General features: G+C 40.6%; 1 protein-coding gene across 2 annotated transcripts in view; it reads left to right on the top strand.

Moving 5' to 3' along the window:
• The window catches only part of pigk (phosphatidylinositol glycan anchor biosynthesis, class K), a 60,510-nt gene that overhangs the window by 13,462 nt on the left and 33,865 nt on the right, over positions 1–13,183 (top strand). The window contains exons 10-11 of one of the 2 annotated variants that reach the window (XM_068340699.1): positions 303–369; positions 9,883–11,210. In XM_068340699.1, coding sequence (XP_068196800.1) covers positions 303–369; positions 9,883–9,999 — 184 coding nt within the window. In that variant the 3' untranslated portion in view covers positions 10,000–11,210. Of the gene's footprint in view, positions 1–302; positions 370–9,882; positions 11,211–13,183 lie in introns of those variants that run through there. The other variant, XM_068340700.1, reaches the window with a different exon arrangement.

Raw genomic sequence — 13,183 nt, 5'->3', positions numbered from 1 at the left:
GTGGTGGGGGTGGGGGGTGGGGGGTGGGGGTGTAGTTAGCACGAGTTCGAAGAAGAAGAATTGAACTTTATTGATCCTCTGTAGGGGAAATTATTTTTCCACTCTACTTATACTTGTTCTTGTTATTATTTGTCACACGTGTGTGTGTGTGTGTGTGTGTGTGTGTGTGTGTGTGTGTGTGTGTGTGTGTGTGTGTGTGTGTGTGTGTGTGTGTGTGTGTGTGTGTGTGTGTGTGTGTGTATACATATATATATATTCCTTAAATGTATTGATTGACGTTTGGTGTGTGTTTTGTGTTTCAGCCCTCTGAATGAACCACAGAAGTATTCCTATGTGGACCAGCTGCCAGTGTCTGAGATCATCCATCAGGTAGGAGACCTGTATGTATGTATGTGTGTGTGTGTGGGGGGGGGTCTACACCCGAACACGGGGTTTTGATATTAGTCGTCTTTCGTGCCTTTTGTGCATTCAGACTCCAGGTTGTTTTGTTATTGGGAGTGTGTCCACACTTGCCCTATGGACATGGAGCAAAAGTTATGTGCATCATTCACCAACTGATTCTTTGTGTCGTTTCCATGGCGACAGCTCTGTGTGTGTGTGTGTGTGTGTGTGTGTGTGTGTGTGTGTGTCCTGGTCTCAGATTGGAGGTGCCTGCTATGAAACCCACAGAATGGTAGAAAAGGCAGGATTGTGGTGAGGAATTGTGCATTCATCTCATTCCCAAAAGGAATGGTGGCTTTCAGCGGAGCCGACCTTCACAAATGAACACCTATTCCTTCTCATTGCCCCGTCAGAACGTGATCTACATTCACAATAGAACGGGCTCGGGTCCTGTTTTACCTCTTGTGCGATTTTCCATTATGAGCTTATTAAAAATATGATTTCCTATACTTCTCATTCAACCGGTGTCTCAGAAAAGTAAAGAAGTCAAATTAATCTTTGCCGTGGGCCAGCAGAGACATTAATGTTGCTTGCATTTGGGATTCAGCTGTCTCTGAGAAATATACTGAAAAAAATGGCTAATGTAATATTAACACCTACAGAGTGTTATACAATGTAGTATCTATGCCATTAGTGCTATGGTAGTGAAGTTTATGGTAGTCTGTCTTAAATATGACTGACACATTGAAAGGTTACTGCGTCCCCTCCCTGCTTATGTATACAGGCTACATGTTATGAATAATGTATTATTATAGGAATGCTGGTACATAAGATATAGTCACACATCTGATCAGTCCACAGCAAGTTATCTCCTTTATCTACAGTTCCGTGGATCTACCTGTGGCTTTTTTTTTTTCTGTAAAGTTTTATTCTCTTTCAATGCTTTTCAATTGAGAATTTCTATTATAGATACTTTATTTTTCAGGTTTTTTTTCAAGCTGATAAAAAAGGTTAGACGACAGAACTTATTCCTTCACAACGTTAGACCAGCTGTTGTTAAAATATTAGACATTTCAAAACTACATCCTGCTGGTACAATTTGAGCATTTTGACATTTTCACCAACATTATAAAAACTGCTGTTTTCAAAACTTTCATGTAAGAATCAGACACAGCAAATCTCAGCTGTCTAAGGTCCTGTTCTGCATTCACACAGCAATGTTTTTGAAGTGAGGGCACAGAAACCCTTCCTATGAAAGCAAAAAGTGGAAAATGTCAGAAAATTTTCCTATTTTTATGTGAGATTTTTTGGTGTATAAATATGAATTAAGCACACTTCAATGTGTTTCATGGCTAAACTGCGTGAAGTTGCTCGTTTCTGTCATCCCACAGATTTAATTTCTGTGTGGCGTTTAGTCTTGTCATATTTCACAATAAACCAATCAATTTAGTTGGAAACATTCGACTTCTGCGGCGGTGTGGTGCAATTTTGCCCACAGCGTTAAGTGTGTCGTCTGAGCAGCTGGCAGCTGATATGAAATGTTGGTTCTGAAACCAGTTACCAGCAGCTTGTAAGTCATCTGATTGCAGCTAGGTAGTAAAGTACTGACAGCGGAGACGCGTCTGGATCTGGATGTGCAGCAAAATGAAAAGAACATTTGTTAGTTGCATCAATGTTCTGTTTTGGGGTTTTTTTTAACTTAATTGTATTTGCTTGTTTGTTCTATGAGATGCAGTTACACTATAAGTTGGTGGCTCAGATTGTTGAGTTAAAACCAGCCGCTTCACAAAGTATTAGAAATAAGGGTACAAAAAAAAGTGTTTATTCTCGGAACTGGTGGGTTCCCATCCATAAGGCATTCCTTTTTCTTAATGACATACTGTAGGATAAAAAGAGCTCAGCTTTGGATTTCCAGAACAATGGGCACCACATACCTTTAAAAAAAAACATTTTCACTGATATTTTGTTTTTAATTGACAAAGAGCGAGCAAATCGTGTCTCCAATGTGTATGTAAAAACTATAAAATGTGATACCAAAGGTCAGAGCTGGATCTGGACAAAGAAATACAATTGTCTGGGAAAAAAACCTTCATCTCTGCTTGATTAATTTAGTTTGAATGGATGTTTGCCTGGAGAAATAGAGCTGACCACAGTCCTGGGCTCATTCAGGTGATTATTGAGGACCATGATGGGAAATAAGTGGTTTCCCCAAACACAGAGGCACTCTGGGTAATTGATGATGGAGGACTGCCTCAATAACAGGACAAATGTGGGCGAGTTTTAGATCTGCAGATCGCAGAGTGTCTCATAGAGATTGTCAATTTAAAATCATTGAAGCAAACGCTCTATTGAAATATTTCATGGACATTTACCCATTTGTTTGTCTTTTTTTTTTTAACATTTTTCTTTTTTTTTAAAAATCTACCTCTTTGTGATTTTTCCATGCAACACCACACGTCCAATACACAAACACACTCGTCAACCCAACGACCCCTGTCAGATTTCGATTATTGGTTAGCCCTCCTGCCGGGGTTGGAGATGAGAGTCCTGACATAGCGAATCATTTTTCCCCTTCACCAGAATCCATCTGCTCTTTTCACAGAATGGCCGGCGTCCATAAAGCGTATTGACAGCTCTCCTCTTTGTGATTACCGTCATGCTGTGTACAAAACTCAGTGACATTTCTTCAGACCACTGTAGCATCTCTTTAGCAATTCGCTGATTAGAAAATAGGATCAATCGAAGATCTATATACAATTAAATCTCATTCGATGTAATGTCTAAAGTATTCCCCAGTTTCCTACAGCAGCTTTCTCAACGTGTTCGTCCTCTGTTCGCCCGTAGACGAGGCGACAGCTTGTAAATGTAAAGGCATCAGAGTGGCTGCTATATGTGGGGTTTGTATACAAATTTGTCCTCCTTGCATACGTGGAATGGATACACGTGAAGGCTTGATTAATGCCCTGTCGCTCTTGGCAGTTGTCTTGCTGGATGTGACAGGTCCCCTCCTCTCTCTGCCTCCTCTTTCCCAACCTCACACATCTCATCCCATTGCCAACAACTAATCACAATATGTTCAGTTCTGGAAATAACTAAGAGTGCCTCTTTCTTCCCACTTTCTTGTTGTATTCTGCTTTTCTTTTTTTTCCCCCTACCTTGCCGCTGCGAGTCCCTGCTCTCTAGTGTCAAATTATTTGTTCTCCTGCCAGCTTGATGCTACACCATACGGCTCCAGAGAATTGGAAATGGAAAAAGTGTAAATGAATGCTTTTGCCTCTCATCCCGCGTCTCGTCCCTCTCACAAACCCTCCTCTCGCTTCCGGCTTGTGGCTCTATCACTTTCTGGGGTTGAGTGACTCACAGGACAAACCCTGTCACAGGAGCTACTTCTGCCCCAATTAAATACCAATAAGAATTTGCCTTGTTGCTTCTGTAATCACAAAAAACAATGCCAGAACAGCAGAAAAAATAATGTCTGCAACTTTGACTGCCCCAGCACAGGGGGTAAATGTCCAGACAGTACAATGAATGGTCGTGACGGTAAACCATGGCCTCTGTTTTGTCCTGGATCGGTTTCGTTAAGTCTGCACGACTTATATTTTCTGCAGTGTTGACCTTGGATTGCTCTTATGCGGTGGGGGCATTTCAGACCTCCCTCAGTTACTGTTAGCATTCTGCAAGGCCATTAATTAACTCTAATCAATCAGGTGGGTAGTTTTTAATTGAATTTACTTGGGAATTGAATACACAACACAAAGCATGTGCAAGAGAGGCGGGCTGCTTTAGTCTCTCCTTGGCAGTCAATGTTTCTGTCAGAGAAGGTCATCGTTGGCATGGTGGATTGCGAACATTTCAAACTTACCTATTAAATGTACTGTATTGAAGATACTTAAGGCTGTGTTAATCTAAATAATTTGATATCAAAGCAAAGGTCTTTCAAAAGTCAAGGATTTGCCGTTTCTTTAGGTTTTCAGACTTGCTGGTCAGAGAGTAGAAGCTATTTGAAATCTTGACCTTCGAGAGTGGCAGTTTGCCAAAAGAGTCTTTAACATTTTACTCTGGAGCTCGTGTTGTAAATTTACTGGGCCTTAATATTAGTTGATTGGTATTTTACAAAACTTTTGTCTCCATATTGTGAGTCGTCCTCAAAAAGTCAGAATCCAAATGCCAAAAAAATGTCAGTCAAAATCAGCAGAAGAATCTCGTAGGGTTTGATTTACATCAGTGGAGTGGCAAACACCACTTCTTTGGGTATATGTACTGTATATAAAATGTGATTCAATCCAATGTACCTGTCCTGCCTTTAGACTTCATTTGGTGAAACTATAGAGTTCTCTCTCTCTTCTTTGTTTGCTCGTATGTTATCTCTGTTTCATCTTGACGTTTTGTCTTCGGTCAGCCGGGTGTGTTGATGCATTTACCTGTCAGAGTCGATCCATCACCCGCTGCATCTTTACCCAAGAGGCTTGCGCTTAAACATATACACACTATATATATACATACATGTGTACACACTCATAGTCACAGTCACGCACACCTCTACCTACCATTGTCACAAGGTCAACTTCCCTGAACGGTAGCAGGAGCCCTGCCATCTGCTCCGCCTCGTGCTCCAGGTGTTCCTCTCTCAGAACCTCCACTTGTCTTCCTTTTTGTTGCCAAGCCAACCACTGAAAATGTTACACCTCAGATTTTACTAACGAAAAAACAAATAACTATATGACTAGGAACCCATTTGTAAAGTCCAATCAATGCCTGCATGCTGGAAGTCATCTAATTAACTCAACATCTCAAAGGACCAGATAGCTGTTGTCATGCCTGCGTCTGTTTGACCAAAAAACACGGCAAATAAAGCTTCCTGATCAATTTAATTTAGGCAAATTTAGTAATTTGCAAAGGTGCTTCAGTTCTTTTTTAAGTTAAAATGTATTTTTTCACATCCTGATGCAGTATAAATGCAATACATCAGTTTTTTGTTCTTATTTTCTCAAGCAAATACAAAAGCAGTGTGTTGAAAAGAAGAGGAAGAAAATGGATAAGTGAAAAGACGTTTTATGTCATTGTAGAGCAGACGTGGTTAAAAGCTCCTCCACTGCTATCCCTTGTGATTCAACCCCTGGCTGACACGGCTGTCAGCAGCAGGAGCTTCTCCATGGTGTACCACAGAAATAACACAACAAATAGGCTTTTTTTTTTATTATTATGGGATAGGAATAGCTGCAGATAAGAGAGGAAATGTGGATATCAAGGAGGTGAATGGTCCGTATGAGGGGAGATGGATTGGAGCCATTCTCCTTAAAAACAGCCATCCACTAATAGAAGCCTCCAATGCTTCTACCTATGTTATTAACCCTGCTGTCTTGCTTTTCACTCTCTTAACAAATTGTTTTTAATTGTTTCAATCAAATTCTACAATGGGAATTTTTAGTTATGGTGCAGTATATAAGAAGGCAAATTTTAAAAAATGGCAGCTTTTAAACTTCATTTCTGGAGAAGCTAAACTCGCCATTTATATAACCAGAAAGACTGATCAAGAGGAAGCCTCTGTTATTTGCTGAAATGTCAGATGTTGACTGAGGATGGAATTCAGTTCTTATAAACTGACAAAAGATTTAGAAGGTTTTAAAAACATCTGATGTCACAATGATATCCTTTACACTCAATCATTCATTCATTCATTAATCTTCTTAAAGAAGAGATGATTGTCTAAAAACATACAAACTCAACACAGACAGAAACTGAATCCGGAATATATTTTGCTGTATTGAAATTCAAGACACATTTTTTCCAGTCCTTTAAAAAGACCAGAAAACAAAGACAGAAATCTCTCATGTGAAATTAAAAAAAAAGGCTTCTGACTTCAGCAGAAAATAATGTGTCCTTGCTGGCTCCCATAGTTCCTGATAAGAAGTTTGTCATGGAAATTTGCTTTCAGGGCTTTTTTTGGACTAAATACCCACGGTGACACCTGCTAGGAGAACAAATTGGTCTCATCTGAGATGTTTTGTGTTGTTTCTCTTGCTCTCTCAGAAATGCACCATTCAACTGTCTCCGAAGACATTCCTTTACAACACATGGGCAAAATATGAACGGGCCCAGGGGCCATCTCAATCTGGCTGGCTATATCTTCAAAGAAAATAGAAAACGCTTCCCAATTAAAAGAACCCTTATAATATAATGAATCTCAGTGTGAATAATAACTATACATACATTATGTTTCAAACAGAAACGGCCTTAAGTTGACTTTATCTCTGTCCCAATAAGGTACAGTGGTTAGAAAAATTTGGGCTGTCCTGGCAATTTCCATAATTTCCATTTATAAATCATTTGATGTGTAGATTTGCAACTTCATTTTGATTTATCAAAAACAGAACTGATTGGCACTAATAATTCAGAAATGAAAATAGGTTTACTTGGTTTTTGCACCAGTGTATTTTTGATTTGATGCATATATTGCACATTTTCTGTTAGACCAGTAAACCTAATTTCACTTTTGAAATATTACTGTGTCCATCAGTTTCTTGATAGATCAAAATATATGTTTGTGTTTGAATATGGAGACTTGAGTAGAGATGATTGTTAATGCTGAAAGTCAAATTTTAGCGAATAAAAGCACAATACAACTAATATTTTTTAAAAATATTAAATATTTTGTCAGATGTCTGTTGTGAGGTGGTACATAGATTATGGAGTATTTTAAGAGTACATAGTGGAGTCATTTTTCAGATAGTGCCTATGCCACCAACTTGCCTTTGCAGTAAAGGCATGTTATTTACATGGAAATGTGTTCCGATGTAAATACCAAGTCCAATATTTTTGCTATCTTTACTTCGCCTCTTGAATCTCAAAGTGGCCCTCCGTTGTTTGTTAGTTTTACTGTAGCTCCGTTGTGATTGTCCGTTGAAGCTCCTTCCAAAACAAAACCTGCACCTCAGATTCTGTCAGACATGATCTAAACTAGAAATAGCATTTGTAGAAAAGGTGCATCCAACTAACTGTAGGTTTGGCCCATTTCCCAAGCTGGTTGATGAGCATCAACTCTCCAGCAAGTCTGCATTAGTTTCCTTCCTGACAGAGTTGGCTAAGAAACAGAACACGACCAGAAAATACTAGCTCTCCTCCTTGGACCTCCAGCCCTGACTCACAGTACGCCTGGAGCACCGGTCTGATGAGTGCTGCAATCGTTACGCTGCCTCTGCTTTAGCATTCTGGATGGCAGGGGAGCTGTATTGATTTGACCTGATTGAGCAGTTAAATAAATTTGGAGGCAGATCTAATTCAATTTTACTGCCATCCTCAGCCTTTTTACATTAGAAACTAGAAGCACGATCACATAATCTGGAATTTGGACTGAAAAAGCAGCCTTGAGAAGACAGTTCCTTGCACACAGAGACAATTGCGCACAGCCATGCACAGTCACAGAAAATTAACTTCTTGCCTCAGTTACCAAGAGTGATTAAAATAAGAAGAAAATACAAGAAGGTTCACCAGCCAAGGTAATTAGTGTTCATTATTCTAAGGAACATGTAGTCATGCTCATTGTAAACACTATTTCAGGAATATAATCTGGCACTTTGTGTTACGTTAACACTGTTATTCAGCAGGTCATGTTCATTAGTACCCTTCCCCCAGTTAATATAATGCTTCTTTGTGCAGCAGGAGTATTAGTTGGCCACTGAGAGGTGTGTTCAATACAGAGGTGAATGTATCCTATTCTGAAGAATATGCCCACCTACAGCGGAAAGCATTCAGCTCCACAAAATGCAACTAGGTGCAGAAATACTAAGTCTGCAGTGTAGCAGTTGTGTTCCCTTCATCAACCATCAGGTTTTGGCTTTTACCAGATTTTTATTGAGGCAGCAGACTCATAATCAGTATCAGACAACCTGTGTAGCAATAAGCTACAGAAATGGTTTGGCCAGCTGTTTGTAGAATCTATCAGATGATGTGAGTTCAACAAAGACTCCTTCACTATCAGTAAGCACTTGATGTTAGATTTGGACACCCTGTCAAACACATTGCAGAAAAATGTAACACACAAAAAAAAACCCGATCAGAAACAGTTGTTGTTTTTTTACATATTGAATTCCTCTCTGCACCCCAATCTTATCTTGCTTGATTCTTTTTTACATGTGCAGGTCTTGGGGTGAGTAACTTTTACCGTCTTTGATCCGATTTCTTTAAATTTTGGCTAGTGGATTCTTCTTACCAGCAGAACAAAGTGAAACTGTCTGTGGCGAATGACGTTTTCCACAAACACACCTACAGACCAGGCAAAGGTAGAGAAAATGTGATGGGAGCCGATAGGTGTTTAGAGCCTTGCTCAGGAGGTGATCTAACACCTCTCACGCTACCAGTTCACCCTAGTCTTCGACAGGCCACCCTCTGGTTCCCAAGCCAGGTCCCTGCAGACTGACCTACCTCCACCACTGATGGCTTTGATGGTTGTGCATCAAATCAATCAATCAACCTTTGTTTGTATAGCACTTAATCACATCAGAAGACATTTCAAAGCACTCTAACAGACAGAGAAACCCAACTGAACCCTCCAGAGCAAGCATAAGCAACAGTGACGGGGAAAAACGTCCTCATTGAGGAAGGAACTCCGGGCAGGACCCAGACTCTGGACGGCCATCTGCCTTGGCTTTTTGGTTCAACAAAAACCCATTCTACATTAGGAATGTGGGGATACAGCAGCATCATATCTGGATTGAAGACCAGACAATATTCTGAGGCCTCTACCGAGGAGGCAAAACCCACGTTTCTCAGTCTGTCTCCCACAAAACAAACAGCGGTGTGAGACTGTGTGTGGAGTCTCACACCGCTGGAAGACTTTCCAGCACAGATCATTGTTGGAGCTTTACAGACTAAACACCATCCTAACATCGGTACAGTCTGTGACTCAGGGAGACTTGCAGTGCTTGTGACTTCATCCTTTCTACCCAGACTTTGGGTTTTGTTTTCGGGCGACCCCATCTCTGACTGGTGATTTTTCCTCTGGATAAAGTCGGCTTGTCTAGTGAGGGATAACAGAAATCTCTTAAGTGCGTCCTCGCTGTCTATCTATAGCTCTGTCACCAGCAGAGGAGTTAGAAAGATTTTTTAGAGGTTAAATCTCATCTCTCCTCAGAATATTACCATTGCATTAGCATATAAATGTGCTTCTTGTGAGATGCATGTTTAATATGGTTAGATTTAAAAGTATAATCATACACAAAGTGATGATGTGGCAGCGAATGGGACAAACACTAGACAGGGGAAGTGTACTGATGAGTTTTACCACCATCTTTTTGTGTGAACCCTTGTACTTGTGTGTGTTATTGCATATATTGTACATAAAGTGTGTGAAGAGATAAAATGAGTGTATGCATGAGACAGAATAATCCATTTGTGGCCTCAACTGGGGGAAACACGCGCAATATTACTAACCTGAACCCCTCGACCACCCCTTTTCTTCACCATCTCCCCCCTCACCTCGCCCCGCCTCACCTCTCCACTCAGAAACCAAAGCAGAAAGACTGGCATCCTCCAGACGGCTTCATCCTGGGCCTGTGGACTCTGATTCTCCTGGTGTTTTTCCAGACATATGGCATAAAACACCTCAAACACATCTTCTGAGGCTCAGCTGCAGACTGGGAGCCTTTGCTAACAGATTATTAGAGGAGAGGTGCAATTTCCTTAAACGATAAAAGAGGTTTGGCACTACGACTGCTTGGCCAGAAATTGTGTGATGAAATTGGTGCCTTTTTTTTGTTTTTTTGGGTTTGTTTGTTTTTTTTTCAATGATTGCTCTCTAGTGATTAACATTTGTGTATTGCACCAGATGCGATGCAAGAAGGGACACATACCTCAATGTCATGCAACTGATATGCAAACCCCTAACTGTTTGTGGCCATTTTTTTTTACCATTCAATGTGTAGACATAGACTTCAATTTGTATTTATTATGTCTTTTTCTGCGTTGTCTGTCACAGCTGATTTGTTGAAGTGCTATTCAGCCCAATGACAAAAGGAAAGTGTGTGACGGAGGCGGCCTGATTGTGTGTGTGTGTGTGTGTGTGTGTGTGTGTGTGTGTGTGTGTGTGTGTGTGTGAGCGGGCTTGTGCGGAGATTGCTATTTAATTTCTCCCTTCGCCCCGTGTACATTACACCCCTTGACCGTCATCGTCGTATCAGGCTTGTGAAGGATAACAATTGCACATAATACCATCTCCTACGATGGACCCATCCACTTTCACTAAATTGCCCTCCTTGTGGAAACATCCATTAGCTCTCCAGCCCTGTACTCCACTGATTGTATTCCGGGTGATAGACAGCTATTTCCCTGGTCATTCCATGTCTCGCACTAGCGGCGATAAGTGAGTAATGACCCAGTAAGCTGACACCGTCCCACATGAATCTCCTTTGTGCTTGTATGCTGCATTTTTTCCTCTCTTTTCCCGATCCCCCATGTCTCTGCATTAGGTTTCATTGTTGGGGAAGTGACTGATGCTCAAAGTGTCTGGATTGAACCTGCAGTAGTTAATCTTTTCCTCCTTGGCGTGAGGACCCGCCCCATCTACCACTCTTCCTCGCAGCCTGCAAAGGGGAAAACGGACAGTGTTGAAGATTGAACCATATGTATCAGAAGGCAGATGCTGCGTCAGCCACTAGCTACCTTTCCTTATGCATTATTTATGCAAGGCACATTTCCTTTCCCTTCTGTTTCTCTCTCAGTGTCTTATTTCTTGTAATTTTATTCCCTCTTTCAGAGAGAGCAAGCCCATTTTATTTCCTCTATTGGTTTGGCTCTTTGAATAAAGATGAAACACTGGATCAAATAAAAGGTGCTTTTTGAACTGTCTGTTACTATTTTATCTCGAGATTTCCTAACTATTCTGGAATATTTTTCACTTTACAGGTTCCCAACTGTTCCTTACGCTGACGACTCCGCTATGTGCTTCTTTTATACCAGAACTCCTTGAAATTGCTGCTGCTTGAATTGACTTACACACCGTCTTCTGTTGTTCTTTTTATGGAAACATTTCAAACTATCTGGGGAGGTTTTTAAAACGTTGCTTTCACCGTGTTCCAGCCTGGTATTTAAATTAAAAAAACAGAGCCATTCATTCTAAGACCCAATATGCGATATACATTTGTGGTCTAGAAGGCTGGCAGTACATGCAAAAGAAGTTAAGACCAGCTGATCTCGGGGATTTGTTTGTTCTTAAACCCACTTTGAAACCGACTCCATCCTCCCCTGCCCGTCTTGTTATTTTACCGCTTCCAGATGAAGTCGTGTTTCCCCAGCGCCGGCGTGGTGATGCACTCTCCTAGTCTCCTGCGTCTCCACGGTTTCACGATGCTAATAAAGATCTGTGTCTTGCCTTCACACCTGACTTGGTGAGGGAAAGTGGGGGGGAAATCAGTGACAGGACAATATTAGAGCAAGGCATCTCTGAGGAGACAGAGATATTTCATGCTGAAGAGTCAGGCAGGATGCTCTGAATATGTCAAACAGGTTGTTCAAATAACTTACAGCGCTGGGATTCACCAGCAAAGCGTGCGCTCATGCGCTCATTCTCGTTAGAAGTGGAAGAACATTGACATTAGCCCCCATGTGGCAGCCTGCTAAATTTAATGATTTATGCACAAACAAACACAAGTTCATGCTGTTTCAGAGACTCTGTGTGTGTGTGTGTGTGTGTGTGTGTGTATACGATTGACAGGTTGTCCAATTTCCATGGAAACTCTTGTTTCCCCCCACTGCATTCCTGTCAGTGAGCCTTTGTAATGTCAATCATTCTCAGGAATGATTGCAGTAATTTTAGCAGGCACAGATTTTCATTCTCATCTGCAGAAAACGACTGTGGCGTGAATCATGCTCCACGGTGCTGTTATTGTGTTTTAAATTTTTAAAAGTGGCTTCTTCTTCAACTTTTAAGGAAACAGAAATGAAAAGAGGCGAGAAAGCCTCACTACTCTGACTGTGGCTTAGTCGGAAAGCCCTGTGATAAATGTGAACAGCTTTTTCTTGGCCAGATTGCACTGTTTGAAATTCACGCATTTATGCAAAGTCGATTTTTACACCAAGTATAAAGCCAACATAATTCAACTGAAGGACTACAAAGGCATGCTAAGCATTGGAAGAAGTATTTTTGTTTTGTCGCTCCGCACTATAAGATTGAATGTTTGGGGGGGGGTTTTTGGAAATGAAGAAAATGTAGTAACTGTCTCCAAGGTGAAGACTAAACTTAAAAAATGTAAATTCCATCACTGAGTGATATTGATCTACATCTTCCGCATAATTTCAAGCAGCACAAGTGAAAACTACAGATGAGATTCTTAAAAGGATGCTGAAGTTGAGTCGGTCAACTGCAATTTGTTTGATGTATTGAGTTGCGTGACAACAGCCTTCAGAAAGTATGAGGTTACTTAACAAAAACCTTACATTTTTTTCTTATATTCTGGATAGAAACAATACTATTTATGAATTTTTTTTCGGAAATATGGCAAATATTTATACCTTAAGTCTCCTCAGAACCATATACAACACTGTGACCACCGTTGGGAAGCTCGTCTGCTCCTAAAGGACAAGTTTCAATTTCAGCCAAGACTTAAATCAACTGGAATCGTTATTTTAAATTGATGATTTACATCATTAGCAATTATTAATATATACTGCTTGGAAGTCCGGAAAAGTAAATTGATATAATAAAAATGGAAGGGCACTCGATACAGCATGTACCCCCACCAAGGTCCAGCCATGCCTTTTAATTAAATTAAACCCTAATCAAAATTCCAGCAAAACATGTGCAACTTCA

Source organism: Antennarius striatus, chromosome 18, assembly GCF_040054535.1.
Source record: "Antennarius striatus isolate MH-2024 chromosome 18, ASM4005453v1, whole genome shotgun sequence".
Taxonomy (NCBI): Eukaryota; Metazoa; Chordata; class Actinopteri; order Lophiiformes; family Antennariidae; genus Antennarius; species Antennarius striatus.
The sequence above is the reverse complement of the archived record's forward strand: the minus strand, read 5'-3'. Positions and strand labels throughout refer to the sequence as shown.